The 25751-nt window shown below is 62.9% G+C and overlaps 1 protein-coding gene across 2 annotated transcripts; it reads right to left on the bottom strand.

Moving 5' to 3' along the window:
* Positions 1-516: 516 nt before the first annotated feature.
* Positions 517-23874, bottom strand: IPO9 (importin 9). Of its 2 annotated transcripts, none has more exons than XM_053912995.2 (24): positions 23662-23874; positions 16550-16611; positions 16246-16332; positions 15390-15591; positions 13859-13947; positions 13310-13396; positions 12801-12920; positions 12603-12703; positions 12383-12441; positions 11950-12101; positions 11024-11122; positions 10096-10202; positions 9666-9805; positions 7751-7910; positions 6204-6430; positions 4840-4988; positions 4340-4468; positions 3705-3980; positions 3361-3488; positions 2849-2982; positions 2224-2346; positions 1838-1942; positions 1604-1680; positions 517-1333 (listed from the first exon to the last, which is right to left on the bottom strand). In XM_053912995.2, exons 1-24 carry the CDS (start codon positions 23822-23824, stop codon positions 1223-1225), a joined length of 3087 nt encoding a protein of 1028 aa, XP_053768970.1. In that variant the 5' UTR covers positions 23825-23874; the 3' UTR covers positions 517-1222. The 2 variants fall into 2 exon arrangements, with proteins under 2 accessions (XP_053768970.1, XP_053768969.1); XM_053912994.2 differs by having other exon boundaries at positions 3361-3527.
* Between the last annotated feature and the right edge of the window lie 1877 nt (positions 23875-25751).

Consider the following 25751-nt stretch of genomic DNA (forward strand, 5'->3'; position numbering starts at 1 on the left):
TTGGTGCCACTGCCTGGGGCCATCCTGGGTGCCCACAGCAAGGGCTGGCTTGGCCTTGAGCGACCTCCAGCCAACTCCAGTGGGCAGAGGGCAGAGGCAGCTGCATTTGCTGATGTTGGCCTGTGCCCAACTCCAAAGGGAGACACAGCAGGGGCAGAGGTGGCCTCAGCACTGAACCGGTGGGCAGCAGACATGTCCTTCCTGACTGGACAGGGGAGGCGGACGCCCAGGGACATGAAACTGTCCTGTGAACACCCCATGCCAGGACCCTTTCCGGACACCCAGACTAGGCTCACTTCACATTCCAGTTCCTGCCCGTGTGGTCACAGCCTCAGGGACTCTCCTGCAGCGGCGGGCACTTGGCGCCAGAGGGGGGACCCAGCAGACAAGGGGACCTGGGACTCCAGCCCCCTCCCCATGCCCAGGAACCCACAGCAGACCCCGTGTGGGGCAGCCCCTCCCCGCCCTCCCTCCCTCCCAGGGAAGAGGCTCGGGGAAAGCTGCACTCATCTGTAAAGAGGACTTTACTCTCCTAGAAAAATACGCGCCACGTGGCCGAGTCCCAAGGGAGTGGGTGGCCTCTGCGTGTCCGGGCAGGGGTGTATTAAATATAGGCGGGGAAGGTGGACTTTAAAAAATCAGTTTTTTCTGTTTTTTCCCCTAAAAAAGGAGAAACAGACTGCCATCTGCGCGGCTTCCGCCATGTGTGCACACGCGCACACAGCAGCAGCGTGGGGGCCATCATGCAAGTGGGGGGCACACATCCGGCGAGGCCTCAGTGCTGCGCAGGGCAGGGAGGGGCCGCGGCTTCCACACGGCCCGGCCTCACCGAGAACCGAGCGTCTGCGGAACAGGGCAGAGGCCTTGCCATCCGATCACGCCAGATGCCCCACGGACACGAACAGGTCACTCCAGAGTGTGCCGGGCACAGCCCCGTTCCTGAGGGGCACACGGCCTGTGGACCTGGCACCCTCGTGGGCACATGTCTCTGGACTGGCAGGCCGAGGACTCCGGGGACGGAGGGCACGGGTGGGGAGAGAGGGTTCCGGAGGCGGGCACGGAGAAGCATCCTGCCCCAGGGTCGCTCCGTGGCCGTGCCTGCGGGCCTGGTCTCCGCTGTGGTCAGGTCGAGGCAGAGGGGGCCCAGGCAGGAGGCCGCTCCAGGTGGAGAAGGCTGCATGCCCTCTGGCCGCGCGGGGACTGAGGCACAAACACCCGCCCGTCAGATGCCGATGGCCTGCAGAACCCGCCTCTCGCTGTCGCTGAGGTGGCCCGAGAACACGGCGTAGCAGGGCTGCTGGGCGAACTGGCAGAGGAAGTCCGTGAGGTACGCCTGGGGGTGAGGGGGCGTGTCACAGAGGGCCATAGGCACCCCCACTGTGCTTGGCCCCCATGAGTGCCAGCACCCAGAGCACTCCCAATCCAGGGCCCACCCAGAGATGGGGCACCCCGCCCAGCTGCCCCGAGGACCTGGACTTGGCTGCAAGGAGCCCACAAGCCCATGGCCCTGGTATGAGGCACGAGGTGAAGCCCGCCCACGGCCCACTGCACAGGCAGGGCAGGAATTGGGGGTGAGCCTGCACCCCACCGGGGGCACCCTCACCTGCAGGTCGATCTGGTAGAGAGGGTCCTTGAGGGCATCAGGGTCCTCGTCCTCCTCATCCTCATAGTAGTCCTCCTCTGTCAGACACGCCACCGGGGCAGGGTCAGGGCCAAGCCCAATGGGCCCAGCTCGACAGGCTGGGCCCTCCCTGTGGGCCCACGGGTCCCTTCTGCCTGGGCCGTGGAGGGAGCGGGAGAGGCACCTGCCCGGCTGTCCTCTCCACCCACAGCTTACCGTATTTGCTCGTAGCAAGGATGTCAGATAAGAGCTGGCCACCCAGGCTGTCCTCCTCCTGCTCATCGTCCTCCCCCTGGTCCTCCCACATGTCGTTGGAGTCGTCTGGGGAGACAGGAGCAGCTGCAGCCCCTCCCCACCGGGCAGAGCAGGGCCCCGGGCGCACCTCCCAGAGGGGCGAGTTCCAGCAGGGAGGTCAAGGTGGCCACGCAGGGTGGGCTGACGTGGCTGGCCGCCCGCAGCTCCGCCCTGGCCCCTGCGACCTCACAGGCAGACCCGAGAGCAGCTCTCTGTGCGCCCAGCAGGCCGGCCGGAGCAGGTGAGCAGTGGACACCCAACTCTGTCAACCGACAGACGCTCTGGGTGCTGGGAGTCGGGCTGGGCACCTTGTCCCCACTCGGCGGGAGCGGCCTGGCGGGCGGCGTTGGCCTCCATGACATTGGACAGCTCGTTGATGACCAGCTTCAGGATCTTGACCAGCAGCGGGATGTTGGTCCAGCGCTCAGGGTCTGGGAGGAAGGGGAGGCTGCCCGTCAGGCTTGTGGACTCCCTGGCGACGCCTCCCCGAGACCACACCCGCCACGGAGGACGGCTCAGTGACCGCGTGTCATCTGCCCAGTGCTACCAGAGCGGAGGTCAGAATGAGGCGAGAGGCTGCGGCCAGTGGAGAAGTGCAGACTCTGAGTACGTGCAGGGAGCCCCGACTGCCAGCCCCCCGACCTACAGTTCAGAAGTGGCCCAGGGGGCGATGAGCCTGCAGGTGGGGGAGCAGGCCCTCCCTCCTCCGAGTCACTGGGTCACAGGCCAAAGGTGACCGATGACCAAGGCGCACGGGACTCGGTACCAAAGCCCCAGGACAGAGATGGACGCAAAGTCCCGAGAGCGTCTGGCAGTGGTCAGCAGCAGGAAGAACCGCTATGTTCTGACCTACTGCTCCCGTTTCCTGTCCTTGTCCAGCCTGCCACTAAGTCTGGCTGAACGCAGGGACCAGAGCGCCCCCGAGTCACCCACTCTTGGCGGCCTTGGAGCGGGTGCGCACGCCCTCGTCGGCACCGTGGACCTCCTCGCCCTGCACGCGGATGTCCTGCAGCCGCCTGTCGTCCGCGTTGATGCCGTGCTGCAGCAGCTTGCACAGGGCCACCGAGCTGCGGGGAAGTGGCAGGTCACCCCTCACCCCCGGACGCCACTCCAGGCAGGGACTGAGCCGCTCAGCCAGTCCTGAGACTCTCGGATGGCAAAGCTCCACTCACAGCTGGACGTGGGGCTCAGCACTCGTGCGAGGTCCGGGGGAAGAGCGGCTGAGCGTGGCCGGGGCAGGGGTTGGGGGGGGGGCAGCGGGACAGAGTGGTCCAGAACCAGGTCAGAGGCGGGGTGCAGTCTCGGCAGAGCAGGACCTCTGGCTGACAGAGGTTGGACACTGCATCCGACTGTCGGGGACACAGGAACACGAGGGGCAGTGGACACTCCCAACCGGAGTCCAGGGCGCAGGTGGGGGCAGGAGGGTGGCTCGAGGGCAGGCACACCTGACTTTGCCCTCATACTGGCCATAGAAGAGGTGCTGCCGGCTCGTCCACTCGGCCATCACGAACTCCAGGGCGGGCTTTCCGGTCGGCCCGGGCAGGCTGCACAGGAACTCCAGGAGGGGCTCGAGCTGGGTGTGCACCAGGTGGGCGAACACCATGATCAGGGACTGGGCGCGGCGACAGGGAGGGGCCGTCAGAAAGCAGTGGCTGTGGAGCCCCTGGTCCGCGCCTGTGAGATCCATTTCACCCGACCCACGCTGGGGGCGGCCAGCACCCAGGAGCTTGGGGCCAGGGTGCCGCTGCCACCCCCACCTGGGCAGGGAGCCCCGAAAGTGCCCGCTCACCTGCATGACGCTCAGCGTCTCCGCCTGCTGCATCTTGCTGAGGACGGCGCGCAGGATCTGGTCCAGGTTCTCACCCAGCTCGCGCCCGGCCTTGGCGATGAGGGTGGAGACGAGGCGGCCCACGAAGGCCGCGGTGAACTCAGAGGTACGGGGGTCCAGCAGCTGGCTCACCACCTGCATCACGTACCACAGCCCGTTGTGGCCCTGCTCGTCATGCCACCGGGCCACCTGCTCCAGCGCCACCGACACGTAGGCCCGCAGGCACTCTCCGCCGTTCTGTGGGGACGGGGCAGCCGGCAAGGTCAGTAGCTGGGAGCAGACTGCAGGAGGCCCTCGCCTGCGCCCCAGCCCCCACCTTGCCCACCCCACGGACGCATGTCCTGATCACCGAGGACAGCAGGAGGCGAATCTCGTGTTCACCAGGAAGACCCCTCGGTGCTGGAACAACACCTCTGACACACAGCATCACCGGGGGGACTCCAGCTGCCTGGAGATTTCCAGAAGCCTGGCCCTTCGCCCACCTCACCCACAGAGCCCTGGCATGCATGTCTGCCGCCTCTCCCACAGCGCTGACCCCCGGACACCGGGGGGACCCCCTTCCAGGCCTGCCGTCCGAGCCTGGCGGGAGCGGGCACCTGCATGGTGGCGTTGTCGTCGGTGCGCAGCGTGCACTGGGCCACCGCGGGGAACGCCTGGCAGACGAGCAGCTGGGACAGGGGCGGCTTCGTGTTCCGCACGACCGTGGTCAGGATGTCGATGGCTGTCTGCAGGGGGCGGGGGGGTCAGCACCGCTCGAGGTGCGGAAGGGACCCTGCAGCCACGGTGCTCCCTGTGCGCAGCGCCCAGCAGGGAGAGCAAGCACGGGATGAGGGAAAGGGGCCGCGGAAAGGGAGCGGGGCCCCAGCCTCCTCCCACGGCTCTTGACTGACACAGGGCTGGGTGGCGTGCGGCAGGGACTGAGCAGCAGATGACATGCTCAGTGACGATGGCGCCCCTGGAACAAGAGCCATGCTCCCCAGGGGCAAAGCAGCCAGTGAACGGTGCCCTGAACCTCGGAGGTCGCTGCTGTTCTCCAGCTGGGCGGAGCTCCCCACCCCCCAGCTCACGCCCACCCCCAGCGCCTGGGTCCGCTCACCGCACACAGCCCCGCGGGGAGCTTGTCCGCCGGCGCCTGCATGATGCTGACCAGAGTGGGGATCAGCCGCATCTGCACGGGGCCCTGACAGGCCTCCACCTGGGACAGCTCCTTGAAAATGTCCTGAGCCAGCGAAGCGACGACAGGGTCTGGGGTGGACAAGGTGACATGGGCCCCCGCCCGCCTGTCTGCACATGCCCTTCACCTCGGGGTGTCTACGGTGGGGCCCTAACCTGGTGCTCACGGCCTCTGTCGAGACCTGGGGGCCCGGAATCATCCTGAGAGCACAGGATGGACACCTGCCCCATGGGCACAGCAGGCCCCCCGACCCAGGGGGTGGGGGTGGGGTCCAACCAACCAAACCTGGCTCGTTCTCTGGGATAGTCTCTAGCGTCCTCACCCCCGTGAGGCCCAACACCTAATGGGGAGGCAGTGCCGCTGGCACTGTGTGCGGGGCAGAGGCAGCTGGCACTCCAGGACATGAGCCCGGGCAGACGCAGCTCTGCAGCCGGAACTGCACCGGCAAGGCAACCGTCCCTGCACACGAGAGGCACGGAGGGCTATGCCGCACAGCTGTCCGCCAACAGACAGGCCAGCCCACGGGGCGTGTTAAGGGCTATGACTGCGGCGGCGGCGGAGGACCGCCCGACAGTGCCACCACCGTTCACAGCCCCGCCCCGCCCCAGCACGGCTTCCTGACCTGCAAGACTGGGCTCTGTCCTTAGACACAACCCCAGTGCTTCTTCCAAGGGCAAAGTCTCGGTGAGACGCCCCACAGAACAGTGGCGCTGACAAGGCCGGGGCCACGCGAGTGGAGAAGACACCCACAGTTCCGCCACCTAGAGGTCCCGCCCCTGACGTCGAGTGTATTTTCTACCCGCAAGCCTTCACAGACGTCCTTTTCCAGAACAACCCCAGATCAGGGACTCCATCTGCCCACTCTGGAAAACTGTCCCCTCCCTCCTCTGTGAGCATTCTCCCACTGCCACGAACAGTCCTCGGACGTGTGGCTTCAATGGCTGTCTAGGACCCCGTGTCACGGGGCACGCCACTCTCCCTCACTCTTCCACAGCTTGCTCCCAGGGCCCCAGCATCCCGCTCCCTTCAGGGCCGTGCTTCTGGCCTGCAGCTCAGGGAGCTCTGAGTTGGCCGCTCCATGTCCTGCTGCCTGGCCAGCACACCCCCTCCCCTTCCTTCCCGGTCAGACTGGCTGACCAGAGGAGGAGCCTACCCTCGGGGCTGCGGCACCACTGTCCGCCCGCCCCCGCCCCTGCCCCGCTGACTGACGGCCTGTCTCGGCCTGGGGTGCGAAGACCCTCAGCCCCAGGGGCACGGCCAGCTGCAGCGCCTGGCCGGCGGCCTACCGTTGCTGTACTTGAGGAAGATGGCGATGGTGAAGGGGCAGATCTTGCTCTCCACGCTGGCCGTGAACTCCGCGTCCACCGTGCAGACGATGCACAGCGTCTCCATCACCAGGTTGAGGACCTCGGAGCTGAACTGCGCAGCCAGGTGGATCAGGCCGTCCAGGACGCTGGGGAGGAAGGGCCGCAGAACGTGGGTGCTCTCCGAGGCCTTCAGCTGGTCGCAGTACCTGGGGGGGCAGAGAAGTGAGCGCTGCCCCTCAGGGCTGGTCCCCATCACCCTGCTCGGTGTGGGTTTTACATGCACAGCTCTAGGCAGCTGAGCCTGGAGCTAGTTTCGACATCTTCCTGCGGCCTGATTCATAAACACCGGCCCCGCTGCTTCCGTGTCTCCTAACCGACAGCTGCTCTGGTCTCTGCTGTTTCGTCTTTCACTCTCCTCCCACTGTCCTCAAATGAATCCCCTCACGTGACCGTGTCCAAACCAGGAAGACACTCAGAGGCCTCGAGCTCCACGACCGCCACTTTGCTCTGTCCCCGAGATCTGGGTAGAGTCTCGTCGTTTTCCACATACTCAGTGTCGTCAACGCAGCCGTTATTCAGCAAGAGACTATTTCTAAACTTCCATGCTATAAAAACCGTGTACTTTTGGGGGATGTTCTGCGTCTTAAAATGAGATCAGTTTTTATAAATATTCTGTGCACCAGCGCAGAATAAATGTAAATATTCTTACAAAATCGACACGCTGTCCGCAGGGTCTGAAGCCTGCCATGCACAGTCCCACGTTCGTTACTCACATCTTGGGGAGTCCTCACTGGGTGCTGCTGAGCACGACCAGTGGGATACAGTTATCAAGTCCTTGCTTTTGCTCACCCTCAGAACAGCAATAAAAGTCAATAAAAAACATTGCGTCTCCGTGTTAAAAAATCCTAGATCAGAAACGAGGGCATCCCCACGTACTCGATGAATTTTTTAAAAAAAAAACTAAGTGCCTTATAACCACACTGCGTGTCAGCCGCTGGGCCCACGGCCAACTGGTGACACTGACGCTCGGACCCGGCGCGGCCTGGGCCTCCTGGCCATGTCCTCCGGTCCCACAGCTCCCACAGGGCCCTTCTGACTGGGCAGAGGGACGCGAATGAGGGACATCTAGGTAGCCACCAAGCTGATGCCAGGGCCCGCAGCGCCTGCTCTGCGTCGATGGTCACACAGCACAGAGCAGACTGTCTTCCGGAATCCTGGCAGCTTTCGGGGTTCAACTGAGACTCCAGTTTGGATAAAATATTCCTTTGAACACCCTGACCCCAAGTGGAGGCAGCCAGCCAGGGTGCCCGGCCTGCACCTGCCCACCACGGTGTAGCCTGGACAGGTAGGCTCTCCCCGGCAGGTCCAGAGGCCACGTCCCTGGTCTGGCTGCCTCCCTGTCTTCCTGGTTGGTGCTGAGGGGGTCCCCCACAAATGGCCTGCTCCCGACAATCGCTGCTGGGGAACTTCCACCCCAAGGAGTTTTCTCGGAGGGCAGTGTCTGTGCCCTACGGCAGCACACTCACCCCCAGATGGCTCTCACAGCGGAAATCCGAACCGAAGGGGGCTGTGTCTCATGAAGGCCGCTGACGGTGGCCTGCAGAAACTGCTGGATCAGTTCAGGGGACATGGCGACAGTGAACCGGCTGGCAGCCCAGAGCGCCCGGCCCAGGAGGAAGGGAGACACTGGGGGGAGAGAGGGCAGTCAGGGCGGGGCCACAGCCTCCCTGTCGCTCGTCCGTCCCGTCCCCCGACCTTGCCCCTCAGCCTGTTGCAGCCCCTGGATGCGATGTGGCCTGGACACTCAGGGGAGAGAGAGCGAGAGTGACCTCTTCTCACTGTCTGTAGCGCAGACCGAGTCTTCTTAGGCTAGAGAGCGCCCCCACCCTGCTCTTCTCCACAGCCAGGTTCTCCCGACTCCTGGGCCACTGTTGGAACACCTCAGACGACAGCCGTCACTCCTTCACTCCAACTACGTCCCCAAACGGCAGTCCACCGAACGGAGGGCACTCAGACCTCGTCCCCACCCGCCGCGGACCGCCGGCCGCAGGACCCCTGACTGCCTCTGCGCCCTTGCAGCACGGCGTCCTTGGCCTTGTCATGTGCGTGCACCGTGTGGCACTCTGGCTCCCCCCACGCTGAGGACAGCGCCTGGCGGACTCTGCTGCTTGGCGCACGAGGTCCCCGAACAGAGCCCAGCCAGCCCGTCAGATGGCACACGCTGACCGGGCCCCGGGCCGGTCCTCTCACCCCCACTCCTCCTGGAGCGCAGGGCTCTTCCAGAGGCCGGGGGGCGTGCGACACCATGGCATAAGCCCTCGTGTTTCTGGTGTTCCAAGTATCTTTCAGTTTTAATTGCCAATGCGTTAAGTTGGACAAAGTTCACAGAAAAATCCCTATGGGTCGTGGACAGTTAAGGGTGGCTCTTAGCTTCAGGCAGGATCATCAATGGTACACAGTAAAGCTTTTCCCAGTCTTCACACTAAATACCCGCAGATCCACACTTTCTCGAGAGCATTTGCTAAGGCAAACCCTACGGAACTACAACGAGGGGTTTGGGAAGCACCAGCACTTCCACCGAACACGTAACTGCCATGCCTAGGACGCCGGGGACACCACGGGGTTGGAGGGGCAAGGACCACTCGGTGAAGCCTCACGTCTCGCAGGAGGAGATGTTTCCTTGGCCCAGTGCCGCGCCTGGCAGATGCCGAGGGAGAAGGACGGTTCCTGGGTCTATGCTCTGGATGCTTGACCGTCTCATCCTGTGGCTCAGAGAGTGGCCACGATGGCACAAAGAGCCCACGACACACGACCTACCAGGGGACTGCTGCTGGGCAGAGGATGCCCGCCAGAGGGCTGCCCGTGCAGGAGAGGAAGCAAAGGCAGTGGGGAGGGGTGGGGCCTGTCTGGGTGGAGAGGTGAGACACAGTGCAGAGACGAAGGCGCTGAAACGCCAGCCACAGACACAAACACCCCACGGCTCCGGGGCTGCCCTGAGGAGTAGGGGAAGTCGGTCTAACAGACCAGGGGCTACTTTCCCTTTAACGCAAGCAGCTGGTGTGGCCTCGAGAACAGAACACTGTACCCTTGGGCATCGGCCGAGAGCCCATGTGAGGAAAACGACAGGACACAGCGGGAAGGGCCCACTCAGGCTGCCGAGGGGGTGCCAACTTTGCCGTGACAGTGGGGCGCCAGCCAGCGCTCTCAAGGTGCAGCAGCCACGCCTGCATCCGTGTCTGGGGCCGTGACCGCGACACCAGGCGTCTCTTGGTGAGGATGAGCCCAGGTCTCTGGGCTGGTTGAGGGTCAGATGAGGGCCAGCTCCTGGGCGGAAAGGACGTCCCCGAAGGACACACGGATGCCTGGCCCACCCACCTCAGCAGACTACGCGAGCGAGCAGGTGACGGGAGGGAACCACGGAGCCAGCGCTGCAGAGCGTACCCGAGAGGCTGAGGTCCGCCAGGACGACGCCGGTCAGGAACCCGTGCATGTCGAAGTGCACACGGCCGTTCTTCACGCCGTCGGTGAGGATGGCCTTCACGGAGCCCAGCGCCAGCATGCACGCCTCATGGACCTTCCACCTGTGACAGGGACACCAGCGCCCGTGAGACAGACCGCGCTGCCGGAAAGGTGAGTCCTCGAGGGAAGGAGATGTGGGGACGAGCCCTCCAGCTTGGTCTGACCATCCCAGCTAAACCTACAGCCGAGACAGACTTAGTGTCCCAGTTAAAACCAAAGTCAGGTCCACCCGCGAGGCTTGCTAGGAAGGGGTGGAAGGAAGGACGGTGTCTGGACCATCCAGTGCCAGACTACGGACAGCTGCTTTGAAGCGGAGGGTCCAAGTGCGGCTCAAGCCCCCAGGGCCCCTCACCAGTGCTCCGCGCCACCGCTCCTGGCCTGCTCAGCCTCCTGTAAGTGCCGCGTGGCCGCAGCAGCCAGGGCGGCTGCACTCTCGTTCTGGAACTCCGTGGCCACGGCCTGGGGGAGGGGAGGGGCCGAGACATCTGTCTGTGCAACATGTACCTGCTCCAGGTACAAACCGCAACTGCAACTGCACACGGCGTGGTCACAGGCTCCCACAGGCTGAGTGTGAACACACGGCCCTGCCGGTGCCAGGGCTGGTGCCAGGGCTGATGGAACCTGAGCAGCACCTCTGGGGCCGCAGTGCCCGGCCCTGGGGAGCTGACGGCAGGAGTGATCCTTGGCCGAGGGTGGGGGAGAGATGGCGGGCTGCATCTGGGTGGCACTGTGCCAGATGCTGCTCTCGGGGAGCCTGACTGGAAAGGAAAGGCTCACCTACAAGGCAGAACTGGGCACGGTCTAGGTGGCCTGGACACACTAGAGGGACATGGGCGGACTCACCGCCGAGGAGGACGAGCCTCCTGCGTGGCAGGCGGCCCGTGGCAGCTTCCCCACAGGATGTCGGCCTGGAAGGCACTCCCAGCCCGTGGGAGCGAAAGACAACGGCAGCAGTGCCTGGGGCTTGCCCACCAGCAAACTGGCCTGTGCTGCGACCACCCTGGGCTGCCCGCAGATGTTCCTGGACAGCAGATGCGGCAACGCCTGTGACCTGCCCATCCTTTCCCACCACCACCCTGTGCTACCCGCACGCCTGGTCCAGCCGGTGTTGACGGCCAAGTCAGAGCCGGAAGCAACGACTCTGCTGTCCCTGCACTGAAAGCCTCGCTGAGGATGCTCCCTGTCACCCCCCTGAAGTCTACAAGGAAGCTGCCCGATGCCGTCGCCCAGCTGCTCAGACGCCCAGACAGGGCGGGCCGTGGTGGGAGCCAGCCCCTTACCAGCAGCAGGTCCTGGGCCGCGATCCTGACCGTGTAGGAGAAGGTGTCGTCGTCCTCGTCCTCCACGAACTGCTGCGGGTTGGCCGTCCACACTTTGATCTGCAAGGACAAGGGGATCAGGCCTTTGGGAGGCTGCCAACTGGGTCACACGGCCCCTCTGGTCGTCCGCACACCCGGGAGGACGCCGGCTGCCTGTCTCCGTCCTGAACCAGCGCCTGGCTCCCAACTGTTCTCTCGGATGCGGAGACAGTGACGGGGAACATAGTGTCGGCCGCGCTCTCCAGTGACACTTGGAGACACAGCAGTGACCAGCGCTCTGCTGCCGCCTCAGAGGCGGACTCTCCAAGTGGACAAGACCTTACGGGACCTTGAAGGCGAAACTGGCACCGATTCTGTGGTTTATCGTAAGACAGGCGCTGTCTTTATGCTCCACCAGGGGCATCAGACTCATTGTCACCAGGAGCCACATCAGCCTTGCAGTTGCCTTCAAAGGGCCGAATGTAACTTCAGGACCATATAAGTGTCTGGGGGCAAGGAGCTCGGTGCTGCTGCCGGGTAGAAACAAGGTGCCAGGCCGGATGAAACCAGGTGGAGGGCCGGATTCGGCTCGTGGGCCTTGTGTTTGCCTCCTGTGTTTTAGACGCTCATTTCCGGTCCAGTGACCCCCAACCGGGCCAGAGTCCCGGTTTCTGTAGGCCACTATTTACACAGAAGCAGCAGGTTATTCCAGGGGTTGGGGCCTTTGGCTGGTGACCCTACAGAGGTCGAGGTCAAAGTGTTCTGAAAGCCCAGCAACCCCAGCGCCCAGGGCTGCAGCAGCACCGCTCCCCCACAGCTTCACGGGAAGCAGCCCCCCACTGCCTGTCTGTGGCAACGAGCTGCCGAGTGCCCAGGACCCCGGGTGTGCTGGCCCAGCACAGCCCTACCTGCTCCTCTGTGATCTGCATGTAGAGAATGACGTAGTAGATCAGCTCCGGCAGGGCCTTCCTGACGGTGCTCTTGAACTTGCTGTTCTCGAGGAGAGCGTGGACAAACTCAAAAATGCTGAAGACGAGGTTTTCAAAGCCCAGGACCTCACCTAGGGGAAGTGCCACGAGGACTTCAGCGACCAGGAGGCGAAGGGCCGCGGCACGTGGGCCGGGCACCAGTGAGGTCGTCTGCTCAACCAACGACTGCGCAGAGCACATGCTAATGGCGGGAGCCAGAGACAGCAGCTCTGGGGGCATGAACACTCCAAGTTGTCAAGAATCAGATACGACGCCCTTCCCGGTGTCTTGTCTGTGACCTGGAACACTAAAAGGACACCGTCACCCCCGGGGCAGATCCCTTTCCTCTGTCAAGACCAGATGCGCCACATACCGTCGGAATCCACAGGGTCTTCCACTTCCTCTGTGTAGTTGACCTCTGTCCTCACGTAAGTATGACGAGGAGTTAAGACTCAGAACCTGGGGTCTGCTTCGCAGACGCTGTAGGAGGGTGGCAGAGACTAAGGGCAGACCCCAGCTAGCGCCAAGAGCAGGACCCGTAAGCCCCCGCGAATGCGCGTTCACGCCAGGCCCTCGCGGCCCGGGAAGGATATAAGGCCGCGCTCTCGGTCAGGGTGTTCCAGACGATGGGCAGGATCTGCTGCATGGAGGCCACCATGTGCTTGGGGAAGTTCTTCACCAGGGCGGTCACGGCCTGCGGGGTCACAGAGAACGGGCCCCACAGAGGGAGGGATGTTGGGGGTCGCAGGCCGCCCTCTGACCCCAGGGGTGCAGCGGCTGCTGGCGCTCACCTTCAGGACCTCCATCTTGAAGCCGCTGTCGGCGGTGGGCCCGTCGGGCACCTGCAGTGCCTGCACGAAGGCCTCGGTGAACTGCTGCACCACCGGCAGGATCAGCACCTTGGCCGCACCCTGGGACCAGGGGACAAGGTCAGTGCCGGGGCCACCGCCGCTGGTGGCACCGCGCCTGGCCAGCGTGCACTGCTGAGGTCGGAAGTTCTCTCCTGGGTCAGGCCCAGCCACAGGGACGTGGCTCCCACGTCCCTGGCAAGGCCCCTCACTGTGGCCTCTCGAAGCCATCGCACAGGACCAGCCCTTCCAGACCACCCCTGGCCACAGTGGCCCGTGTCTGCAGCCAGCTGTTTCTCACGGGGCTGGCGGCGGGACTGGGGCCGGGACGAGGTGTTGGAAGAGACGGGGCTCCCACACATCCCTGGAAACCACCCCCGGCGCTCAGCGCCCCCAACCCGGCGGATTCTCTGCAGCGTGTGCCGCAGTGACAACGGCCGCCGCCACGCTACCTTCTCCAGCTCCTCCATGTTGCAGACCATGTGTGCACAGGTGGTGAAGATCTCCACAGCTCGGGAACGGGTGCGGATGCCATACACCTGGGGAACAGAGGCATGTGGCTATGGGACCGGGGGCCTCACTGTCCGGAAACCCAGCACGGCCGGCCTGTTGGCCCCCGTGCAGACCGTGGTCGAGTGGCACCACCACCCCGCCTGGCGTCCCTGCCTGACTGTGAGGGAGCCCCAACCACGAGCTCCTGGAGTGTGTCTATGGGAAGAACGGTGAGGGTCTTTGTGAGCAGTGCAGCGGCAGGCTGCGCCCAGTGCTCTGTGGGGCGGGCAGGCTCTGGGGCAAGGCCTCCGCTGGAGGCTGCAGTGGGGAACAGGCCCCAGACAGCAGGGGGAGGACGTGTGTGACGAAGGACAGCAGCTCTCCCAGCCTCCGACACACGGAGCGGTCTGGCTCGTCGCCAGTCATTGGGGCGGAAGCAGCAGCAAGCACGTCCCTGGGGGCCTGCGCACCCGGCTTGCTCTGCTGCAGCCCAGCGCCGCGACCCGTACCTCGGCCATGGTGAAGATCTTGTACATCTCTGGGAGGATGACAGGGGCCACGAGCGGCATCTGTGTGTCTGTGACTTCTCGTGTGAATTCTGGAGGAACAAGGGGCACGGTGAAAACACCCGCTTTGGAGGGACAGGAAGTGTGGCCATCTCCAACTGCCTTTAGCTGGCAGCCCTGCAACATGGCCTGGTGGCCTGTCCTGGGGGATGACGGCAGCGAGAGTGCCTGGCTGCGGCAGCAGAGGAGAGTGAGCGCAACGAGCAGGCAAGGGAAGGCCCCACAGCCGGGAGAGAGACCTTCATCTGAGCACGGAGTCTGCACCGGGGGCGGGCAGGCCCCAGGGTGGCCACCCAAAGAAAACGCGGCCCAGGCCCAGAGTGCAGCTGGTGCCCCCACAGGTGCCTCTGGCCCTGTTCCCAACGCCCTCCCGGGCAGGTGGTCCCCCCCTGTTCTCTGTGCCACTCTTTCCCGGGAATGACATCTGCTGCCCCCGGCACGGTGGGGGAGGGGTGCCCCCAGCCGAGTGTGCCCAGATACAGCCTACATGCTGGGGAGAGCTGCAAAAGGCAAGGGGACTACGGGCCACACGTCCTCCTTTGCTCCCAAACCCCCCGCAAGTACTAAGACAGGGCGAAGGACCCAGGACTCTGTGTGGGAGCCCAAGCGCCCCGAGGTGCCGTGTCTGCTTCTTCCTGCTCTTCCACGCCACCCCACAGAAATGGACTCACTCAAGAGGAGGCCAGTACCAGATGGCTGGCGTGCAGGGGGGATGGAGGGGTGCCCTTGCTGAGGGGCAGGATGCAGGGCGGGGCTTGCACGAGACGGGGACACTGGGTCCAACTGGGGGCGTGTGGGGACAGGTTCTGGGACGGGCTGACGATGAAGGAATTAATCGAGCTTCAAAGAGACACCCTCCCATCTCCTTGGACCGGAAGTGCGAGCACCGTTACTCTCCTGAGTCTCCTCTGTCCCGGGCGGACTAACTGGAAGAGGACTCACAGGGCCCGGCAGAGGTGCGGCCTGCTTGAGTGTGGCTGGCAGGTGACAACACGGGTGTGCCGGCGCACAGTCCCAACCTGAGCACCGCACCCACTGCGTCACGTAGCAAGTGAGCGTGAGTGCGTGCGACACTGCTGCGGAGCTACACGCTCACGCCTGCGTGGTGAAACAGGGCGCTACCCGTGCCGGACCCTGCGTGACGACAGTGACCCCCGGCTAAGGTTCACCAGCGTGCCCCGACGTCACCGTGCTGAAGGAGCACTTTGCGGAGGTCGGCTCGTTCAAACGGCCCAAAGCTGCTCGGAGGCAGGCACTGCCATTCACTTCGTAGGAGGAGACTCGGGCTTGGGGCGGAGCCAGGGTGTGCACCGACACTGGGGTGCCCTGTCCCGCGCACGGCCATCTGACTGAGTTCCCTGTGACGGGGGCGGGGCGGGCAGACATGCAGACAAGGGGCTGGGAGGGAGCAGAGGCCCGGGGGGCCACGCGCGTCAAGTCCCACTGCTTAGGGCCCCTGCCCCAGCGTCCGTACCTGTCAGCACACGCATGGCCCCGTGGACGGCGTGCAGGTCCCCGCTCACCAGCATGTCCATGAGCAGGCTGAAGAGCTGGGGCCAGGCCTCGGGCCAGTCCCAGTGCGCGACGGCCGACACCGCGTAGGCCACGCTGGAGCGCACCTTGCTTATCGGCTCTCGCAGCCCATTGGGCAGCAGCTCCCGGATGACGACCTTTGCCTGCAGAGGAGAGAAGCCCACCTGCTGTCGGACCAGGCTGTGAGTGGTCAGCAGGCTCCACCTGGTGTGCACATCAGCAGCACTGCGTGCCCGAGACGCTGCGTCTGTGTAGAGAACTCCGATGCACAAATCCGGCACATTGCCCACCCCAGAGCCCCCCACAGCCCTCCCACCAGTGGCACCAGCGGCACCGGCCACTCGCATGCAACCAGCCATGCTGAAGCAGGATGAAAACCCCAGGCCCGCAGCTGCGCGGCCACCCCGCCTGTGAGCGCGCGGGGCCCGAGTGCCCGGTGACCACCATCTGGCAGCACAGACACTCCGCGACGTCTCCCGGGGCCCAGCACGGCCACACAGCTCTGCCCCAAACAGGCACGCCCCTTCACTTAACTCAGACAATTCTCTGGAAGTCACAATTCTAGCTCTACTCTAAGGTATTTAGGAAATCGGAGCTGAGAAGAGCAACGCTTCCCCAGTGCGGCAGACTGGGGCCTGAGCGCTAGCTGGCCCGCCGCTCGAGCACATCCGATGTCCCCTTACCCACAGCCCATGCCCATGCCCATGACGCCTGCTGGCCACCCGTCCCCCTCCTTCCCCACCCAGGGCTCCGATGGCACCATACCGTCCCAGCAGCCCGGTCGGGCGCTGTCTCACCCTTTCTGTCGTTTCTGGAGGCCTGAACTTCTCCGAGTGGGCACACCAGTGCGTCTCCACATACTGCTTCAGGATGACGGACGCCAGCTGCGAAGAGAATGGGCTGCAGGGTCCATGCGAGAAAGGACTTTCTTCCCGGAAAAGTCACGCGCACGCCTGGCTGTTCCCTCCAAGCACAGTGAGGCCTGGCACCAAGTCCCAGGTGATTTACAGACTGGCCTCCCGGTTCCCTTCTCCCCTGAGAACGTTTCATCGCCAAGTGCAGGGAATGACCCACAAACTGGACCAATCGGGCTGCGCTTACCTGACGGATTGCCAGGGCCCCCTGGGGATCCACGGTCAGCTCAGCCAGGTGGACGCCAAATTCTGAAAGAGAAAACCTTACTGTGAGCCTGAGCGTGCAGAGGACAGTGCAGCAGCTCACCAGCCCCGGCCGGTGCGGCAGGGCGGCTCTGGCGAGCAGCCTGACCCTTCGCTTCCACAGGCGCCGACAGCAGTGCCAAGACTGACCCCAGGCAGGGCCAGCCGGCAACCTGCGGGCACGGAGCACCGCCCCGGCACTGGCTCACCTTCCCCGGCAGCACTCTCCATCAACTGGCGAGCACGGTGCCCCACCAAACACCGTGCTGGTGAGCCCCAAAGGGGAACGAAAGGTGAGCTTCCAGGGGCTGCTCAGGCACCCGCCACCAGGTAAGAAAGACGGTCAAGTCTAAGGAAATCTGGCTTTAACAGGCTCGGTCCTAAAAGTACAACCGTTGTGAGTTACCAGTTCCCAACAAGCAGCACAAGCAGTGACCCTGATACGCACTTGGGCAGGTAAACGACTCTTACTCCCGCATTAAAATTTCAATCCTTAACCCCCAGCAAATCCCTTTTTTTTTTTTTTTTTTGCAGAAATAGAAATACCCATCCTAAAATTCATCTGGTAACTCAAGGGACTACGAATAGCCAAAAAAAAAGACCGAAATGGGAGCACCGACATTTCCTGACTTCCAAACTCACCACACACGTGCGGCGATCGGGGCCCAGAGCCCCGAAGTGGGCCCGCGGCCACTCCCAGCGGGGGACAGCCTTCTCTACAAACGGAGCTGGGAGAACGGGACGTCCACACGCCAAGGACAAAGTTAGGTCCTCACACAACACCACGAACAAACGGTCACTCAAATGGACCAAGAACCGAAACAGAAGTCCTAAAACAGCACCCGCTCCGGAGAAAGCGGGTAAGAGCTTCCCGACACTGGTTCAGAGATGGTTTCCCAGCTCAACATGAAAAGCTCAGAAAACCGAAGAAAAGTAAACACATCAGACTTCGTGAAATCACACTAGTGTGCTGCAAAGAAAGACACTGTCAGAGTGAAAAGCCACCCACTGATGGGGACACACACCCATCTGCACAGCATGCTTTTGGTAAGGGGTCAGTACCCAGGACACATGGAGAACTCCTGAAATTCAACAAAAACAGACCACCCGACTCAAAAACGGGCCCCGAACTTGAATAGGCAAGTCTGTGAAGGAAGACGGACGGGTGCCCAGCAAGCATGTCACGGGTGGTTAGGTGAACGCACATCACAACCACGAGATGCAACCTCCCAGCCATGAGGATGGCCGCTCCCAGACCGACCGACCGGCCGACAGACCACAAACAGGCGCTGGCGGGAACTGCCCCGGAGCAGCCGGCGCGGAAACAGACCTGCTGCCCTGGCTCCACTGGCTGGAGCGCCGTCTGCACATCGAAAGGCAGTGGGTTCCACCCCTACTCGGGGTACGTGCAGGAGGCAACCTGTTGATGTTCCTCTCTCACGTCAGTGTCTGTCTGTCTCTCAATCAATAAATCTTTGGGTGAGGATTAAAGGTAAATAAATGAATGAGTAAACATCCACTATATGACCCAGCAATGCCACCTCTGGGCACTTCTCCCAAGCAAACAAACGGAGAGGCGCCTCCGCTCCCGCTCACGGTGGTCGAGGTGCGGGAGCGGCCTGAATGCGCATGGCGGAGTGGGGGGGGACACGCTGGGCGCACACACGGGCCCCCCCGCACCGGCCGCACCGGAAGGAACGGTGCCCCTGCCACAGCGCGTACGAGGGTGCTGTGCTGAGCGGGCGGACTTGGAGCAGGACTCCCAGCCGCCCCAGCACCCGCTCGAAGAGGCCCGTCTTCCCCCCAGCGACCCCAGACACCGCCCTCAGCCGCACGGCTGTGTCTGGGCCCTCCCCTGGCCCTCACAGGTGTGACCGCCCGCTCGTGTGCCAGCGCCTGCTGTTTTAATGACAGACGCGTTAGACGTTCCCACGTCTCAACTGCAGTCTGCTCTTCCCAGTGTTTCTGGAGCTCCTCCTCCGAGCACCCTCCTCCGTGAACTTCAGAGTCAGGCCGGCTGACCGCCTACGGGGAGGAGTGGCCCACCCAAGGACCGCACGTCTTTGCCTTTACCTGAGCCCGTCTTCGGGGAGGTTTCCCCCTGAGGGTTACAGGACCACGTCGAAGAGCCATCACAGCGCGAGGCCCAGGCGCCCCCCGGCCCACCCCCCAGAGCTGCAGACCGACTGTCTTGGTGAACAGTGCAGTGCAGGTGCCCTTCCCGTTGGCGGCGCCTGGCTCTGTGAGCGAGCCTCACCAGCCTGCGGAGAGCACCCGTTTCCATGGTCGCCCCACGTCACCGGCCACTGAGACCGTGAGCCTGGCGAGAGGCCGTCAGAAGACTGCAATCCTGCAATCCACCAGGGGCCGGAGCCTGGGTCAGCCAGCCCGACAGACAGGTGTCCCCTGCACGGTCACGCCCCCACACAGGAGAGAAGCCAGAGAGCCTGAGGAACATGACCCGCTGCCCCAAAGCCTTCACGGGAAAGAGAGTCTGCAGAGAAGAGCCTCACCTCTAACTTGAGACATGTTTAAACAGCGAACACGGGGGCAGACAGGTCTTCTTGTCCGCAGGTTCCTTGTCTGAAAACCAGTGACCACACGGCCAACTCCGGTTCGGAAACCCCCCAGTTCAAGGACACAGAACTATTTGCATGAGGTTGGGGGGGCAGAAGAGGAAAAGTATTGATCATTAGTTAACCCAATCATACCCATCGGAACTGCAGGGGAATCAGTCACCAGGTCAGACCTTCATGCCACAGAGCTCGACTCGACTTGAAAGCCACAGGAGCTGTTCACAGGGCGTGGCGGGGTGGGGGGGCTGAGGTGCGACGCTAGATGCCACGCCACGCCACGCCACCCATGCACAGAAGGAAGAGCCAGAAAACACCTCCCACCTTGTGTTAGGTCCGGTGGACAAGGCCGCCCCGCCAGCACCCCATGCTGTTGAGTAGTGAAGACCCTGTCCCGAGAGACACTTAACAGAGAACGTGCAACGCTTTGGAAGAAACACAACTAGGTGTATCTACAGAGGAGAAGGTACTTTAACCTAATGTAGTATGCGTTCAGGGGTGTCCAACCTCGCCGGACGGCGTCTTTAACGTCACTTCTTTGGAAAGCACTAGAAAGAACAGCTGAAAAACGGCCTCTGAGATGACCTGGCAGGAAAACCGGAGAGACAGACACGCTCGCTGTCGTGTGGTGTCTCACTCGGAAAGCACCAGCTCAGAGCAAACTACAATCCCACCTCCGAGGGAGCCGGGGGGAACCTTCCCAAGCGGGCGGCACGAGGTCAGCTTTCTAAAGCCATCTGTGTTGAGAAGCTGAACGCTGCTAGTTCCCACTGCCAGGTGGGACGGGGCGGACCACTCAGGGAGGCTGGGGTTCCTTCCGCCCTGAGCCCAGGCTCCGGACTGAATCTCTACTCTGATGTGAACGGCACCCTGCCTGCCTTCCTGAGAGAGCCCGCTCCCTACCCCCCTTCCCACCTCTCTGCCTTCCAGTCTCACGCCATCCTTCCGCCCCTTCCTCCCCACCAGGCCAGAGCATTATCTGTGTAAAACTGGCTTCAAAGGACAAGACACAGGCCGGCCGTGGAGCAGTGAGCAGGCTCGCTGGGGATGGGGAGGCCTGAGTGCAGCCCTGGGGAAGCCCCCTGTCCTCATGGGGGCTGGGAGACACCACGAAAGCACAGCTGAAAGGAGAAAGAAAACTCCACCACTGGCCTTTTCCCCAGCGCGGCCGCCTTCCGCTCGGCTCACGCCCACGAGCAAGTCTGAGGGCTGCCTTCGCAGGGCACGTGCGCAGGCTACGCTGCAAGAGAGCCAGAAGAACGCCCGTGCGCGCCGGACAGCAGACTCCGCGGCAGGTCTGTCTCTCTAGGCCTCTAACAGGGGGCTCAACAGATCGTGGGCAGCGTCTGAATGCCGGAAAAGCGGGGGAGAGGAGAAGACCCTGTCCCGAGAGGCACTTAACTGCCCCCCCTCCCCCTGCAACTGAGTGTGGTGGGAGAGGAGAAAACATGTCCTTGCAGCTTATCTGCCAGGAGCGACAGAAAGACAAAGTCAAGGCCAAACGACAGGAAAACGCCTTCGTTTCTCACAGACAGAAGGAAACTAGGAGGACAGTGGTGCAGGCCGGCTGCACCGCAGGCCTGGCCGCGTGGCCCTGGGCACTGAAGCCCGGGAAGGAGTCATCTCCCTCCACCCCGTGGGCGATGCTGCTCTTAGCAGGAAAGTAGAGGAAAAAGAAGAAACAGGAAAAAACTGTCAGACACGGAACAGGAAAGCACAAACACACCAAAAACAAAGAGCTTTCCTTCTCAAAAGCCGTCACCTTGTAAGTCAGACAAAAAGCGCTGGACGCAGCCAAGCACCGACCAGCGGACTCTGGGTAAGAGCTCACCTGCAGCCCCTGCCCGCCTGGTCCTCTCAGCCATGCGCTCACACCAGGCCTGGGGCCACCTGCCTGCTAGATGCCAGGGAATCAGGGAAACGCTCTGACCCACAGGAGGCAAACACAAGGCCTGTGGGCTGAATCCGGCCCTCCGCCTGGTTTTATCCACCCCAGCATCTTGTTTCTACCTGGTGGCAGCGCCGAGGTCCTTGCCCCTAGTTAAGGAGTAGTTACATTTACACAGTCCTAAAATCACATTTGGCTCTTTGAAAGCAACCGCGAAGCCGATGTGGCCCCCGGTGAAGAAGAGTTTGACACCCCTGCTCTAAGCAGTCAAAAAGCCTTTAATCCCGGCTCTGCTGGGGCAGAGCAGCTTCCCGCTGACCCTGCTGGTGAGACGCAAAGGTGCCCCGACCTCCTGCGCCACTCCCCACCCTCCAGTAACTCGGGGCCGCAGCTCGGGGTGCTGTCTGAGGGTGGTCAGCGGCACCTCCTCCTCTCAGGGCCCTGTGAGCGAGGCTCTCACGACTGAGCCGTGTTCGCTGGACCCCGGCAGCTCCTCCAGGGCCCAGGCCGACCCTTTCCAAACTGACCACCATGAGTCAGGCGAGTCCCTCGTGTGCACTCCCTACTCGGCTACAATGGACAGGCTCCCTCTGGAGGACGGTCATTCACTACAGGCAAGTCACTTCCTGGGAAGCACCGGCGGTCAGAGTAAATGACCAGCGTGTACCTTGGGCTCCAGAAACCTCAATTTTCTAAGATAACTGCTTCTTAAGATCTTCTCTACCCCAGAACCTAGTCAGAGCCCACCCCCCTTTCCTGTCTGTCCATGTGACGGAGCTGAGAACTGACATGCACCCATTCCCCAAAATCACATCAGAGATTCTCCCACTCAGCATTCGAAACCAGGGGCCGCCCGGCAGCCAGGGGACAGCACACCAGTTTGCCAAGGGGGACAGACTGGTCAGCCTCTGTGGGATGGTCCAAGGTCAATGGCAGGGACAGAGGGACTAGGAACAACCACCCCTGGCTGTCGCCTGACCTTGGGCCCATGGAACCAGGACACAGACAGTGAACACTGACTCCCAGCTCCCTCATCACCCTCCAGCTTAGAGGAAGCTCCTTTCCAAAGAGTAGACCGCACCTCCGCAGGGGTGAGCCCTGTGCACGGGGGTGAGCTGGGGCAGGGGCCACACCCCATGGCTTCCATAGGCCCCGTGGCTGCCCAGGCTGCCGGGAAGCAGGCACCATGTCCCCACGTGAAGAAGGTGCAGGAGGAACGGCTGACCATGTTAGGGAAACACCTGGGATTCAGACAGAACAGGAGACGAGGGTCCTCTGCACCCGAAGGCAAACTGTCCTGTTCAAGCCTCCAGAGAGGGCGGGAGACGCAGGAGGTGCCCACCACCCTCCCTCTAGACACGGGTTACGGCTGGAGGGCGTCCTCAGTTTTTACGGAAACCTAAGGAACCAGACTACGGAAACACACAGGCAGCCTCCCAAGGGTCCAAAACAGTGCGTTCAACGAGCAACCTGAACGAGCCTGCCCACCATGCTGGACGCAGGCGCTGCCCCCGCAGACCACCGGGGTCAGCACCCGGAAGGGCGGTTGCACCCACAGCCAACGCCTGCACCTCCAGGTGCGGTTCGCATGTGGGTTTCAATCTATTCCCACCAGCGCCCCAGATCAAATGCCGAATCCTGCACTTGTGCTCAATTTTTTATTTCAGAACCCCAAGGTTTGTGGAAAGCCAGGGGCCGGAGCTGTGTAACTGCCTCGGCCCAGCTAGGGCCAGGGCGCTTGCCCTCCAATGGCCCCAGGAGCTGTCACTGGCCCAACCCTTGGAGCAGGCAGGCGCAGGGCTCTCCCTGCCCTCCACGTCGTTCCCGTAGTAACTCAACTACGGTGAGGCTCCTCTAACTGCTCACTTGTCCTCCTTCACACCCAAGCGGGCAGGGACTCCGACTGGAACGCAGCAAGGTGATGGAAGCCAGAACAGCTCCCTCTGGTCAACCCACAACCTGCGTGGCCCTCCGCTGTCCAGCCTGGTCGTTGTGTGCAGGTCACGGGCAGTGACAACCAGGCCTTCCATGTGACCCTGGGCCTGCCGGACCCCGAATCTCCCCGCATGCCCCCAGCTCCCCCGCGCTGTGGGACGATGCAAGATGAACTCCAGGGAAGGCTGGCTTCCATTCTTTCCTAGGAAGGTCCTGAGTCCGTCGGGGAGCTTCGTCCCGGCGGGGGGCGCGAGCGCTGGAAGGTGTGGACGCAGGATTGAGACTCTCGCCGACTAGGCGCACAGGCCGCTTCAGGGAGGACCGTCCCCTCCCGTCTTGGGGCGGCGACGCGGGGGAGCGAAGACAGTGCCCAAACAAAGGGCGGTGGGAGCCTGGCTGGCGGCGCGGCGCGAAGGCGCGTCCCTCGGGGCGCCGACCGGGGCTGGAGGGGCTGGGGCAGCGCACGTGGCTCCCGCCGGACTCCGGGGCCCGGGACGGCGGTAACGCGGAGCCGCACTAGCCCGCCCTCCGCAGCGCCACCGGCGTCCGCACTACGAGCGGAACGCAAGGCCTGAGCTCGACCCCAGCCTCCGCGGCGCAGGCCCGGCCCCCGGGCCCCCAGCGCGACCCCTCCGCCCGGGCGGCCCCGCCTTCACTCACCCTCTGTCACCTCCAGCACCTTGATCTGCTCCTCGGCGGCCGCGCGCACCTCCTGCACCGGGGACAGGATCCCGGTGAGCGTGTCCACCAACGCCTCCTTCAGGCCCTGGGCCACCGGCCCCGGCAGCCCCGAGGCCGCGCCAGCCGCCGCCGCCGCCGCCATCTTTCTCCGCTCGGCGCGCCAGCCCCGCGGCCCGGCCCGCCGCGGCGACGGCTCCCGTGCGCGGCCAATCCGCGAAGCCGCGCCTGCGCGGCAGCGGCGGCGGCAGCGCCGGCCTCCGCAGGCAGCGCCTCCTGCGGCAGGGAAGAGGACTGCGCCTTTCTCCGCCGGAGGCTGGACGTGGAAGGAGTGGAGGTGGTAGAGGATCGTCTTTCGAGGCAGTACCCTGGCTGGTCTCACCAGGAGCTCAGGGGATAAAGATGCCCCTGAACACCGGAGCGAGTGCAGAGGATCACCCAGAGGGGTTAACAACAGGACGGGTAGCATGTAGTGGCAGAAGGGGTGGAAGGAGTGTACTGTTGGAGTGGGAGGTTCCAGATCAAAGAGGCCCAGGTATTTCTTAGCAAGGCTGCTAAGAACCCAGACTCTCAACCCCGAGCGGCCAAGGAAGCCAACTGGCCCTGCCTCGTCCAGTCCTAAGACTGCGATGCTGAGCTGGAGACAGTCAGGGCTTAAGTCACCTCATTTGAGGATTCTTCCCATCGGATGACCCCTCCATGTGTTTTGAGGAGAGCTCCAAACACATTTGTCATCTCCCAGGTGGGAGGGAGAGCTGGAGCGTGTCCCCACTGCAACGTCCTAGAGCGAAGAGCTTCTAGGACGCCCTGCAGCCTCCCAGCGGGGCTCTGTGGGACTTTCTCGGGGGCCAGCAGCTTGTGTTCTCATAGGGTCGCCTGTACCCCAAGAACACGTGAACACCCCCAAAGGACGGTCCGTTTTCCACGCTGGGGCAGTGGCTGGAGGACTTGTGGACCCTGACATCTGGGCTGGGCCAGTGAGTCCGGGTGAAGGACGCTACGTCCACAGCATGCCAGCAGGAGCCCCGCCCCTCCCCACACCCAAAGGGATCAGCAGACATCCCTGGCAGATGCTTTTACCTCTGCCTTCGGCGGATGGCCACAAGCAGTTACCTTCCAGAGCGAGGCCTGTGCTCCAAGATACACGGCGACAGAAACCAGACAGGGAGCTTCAGTCTGATGGACCATTCAGGAGATAACTTTATTGAAAGGCAAAGGGCATCAGACAGATGAGTCTTGCCGGGAGGGGACGTGCCCGACGAACAGAGAGGCGGCTTGGGGGCCTCTTCAGCTGGCCCCGCACGGATGTAAATTTTCAACAGATTTGTTATTTGAAACAAGTGACTTGGGGGGACAGCCTGCCCCCCGTTGTGATCGTTACCACACTATATACATCTCTCTGCTCTCCAGACTCAGTTTGCCTTCTCCGCTTGAGAGATGAAAGGGAGGGAGGGAAAGAGGGGCCCAAATGAGAAAAAACATAAATACGCAGACACACACATAACTTGGTTTGGAGGTTTCTGCCCAATAAATTAAAAAAAAAAAAAAAAGTGTCACAAAACGCCTGCCACCTCCCCCCTGAGGTTCACCATGCATTTCAGAAACGGAGCCCGTCACGTGAGCAGTGATGCCTGAAACAGGATGGGGGCGGGGATCTAGCAGGCGTTGGAATTTGTTTCCTAAAAGACTGTTCCATTAAAAAAAAAAAAAAAAAAAAAGCTGTCAGGAGGTGGAGGCTACTACACAGCAGCAGCCAAGACTGGAGGGGATGTGGGGGCTCCTGCCTGACACCTGGCATCTCCATCTCTGAGAAACAGCAGGGAGGTCGAAGGTCCACGGGTGACCAGGCCCACCGTCGGCCTTCCGGGGACAGAGGGGTGATGTGAGTGCAATGGCTTTGCCCCACCTTCGTCAGCGGTAGTCCCTCCTCCAAAAGGCGGGGTTCCAGAGCCCAGAGGCTGAGGACTAGCCTGCTTCTTTGTCCTCTGCCCACAAACCCTGTCGCACAGAAAGTGGACTGACTTAGAAACACAGCCGGTGTGAACAGCTTCCTCTCCCCTGAGGCCCCACCA

The sequence above is a fragment of the Desmodus rotundus genome, chromosome 10 (assembly GCF_022682495.2).
Source record: "Desmodus rotundus isolate HL8 chromosome 10, HLdesRot8A.1, whole genome shotgun sequence".
NCBI lineage: Eukaryota > Metazoa > Chordata > Mammalia > Chiroptera > Phyllostomidae > Desmodus > Desmodus rotundus.

Coding starts and splice junctions, on each gene's coding strand:
- IPO9 (XM_053912994.2), bottom strand. CDS start 23,824: ATGGCGGCGGCGGCGGCGGCTGGCGCGGCCTCGGGGCTGCCGGGGCCG. Junction 12,442..12,602: donor CTGACCGAGAGCGCGGCCTT/ATATCCTTCCCG, acceptor TCCTCGTCATAC/TTACGTGAGGACAGAGGTCA. Junction 9,806..10,095: donor AGCGGTGGCGCGGAGCACTG/GTGAGGGGCCCT, acceptor TCCCTGTCACAG/GTGGAAGGTCCATGAGGCGT.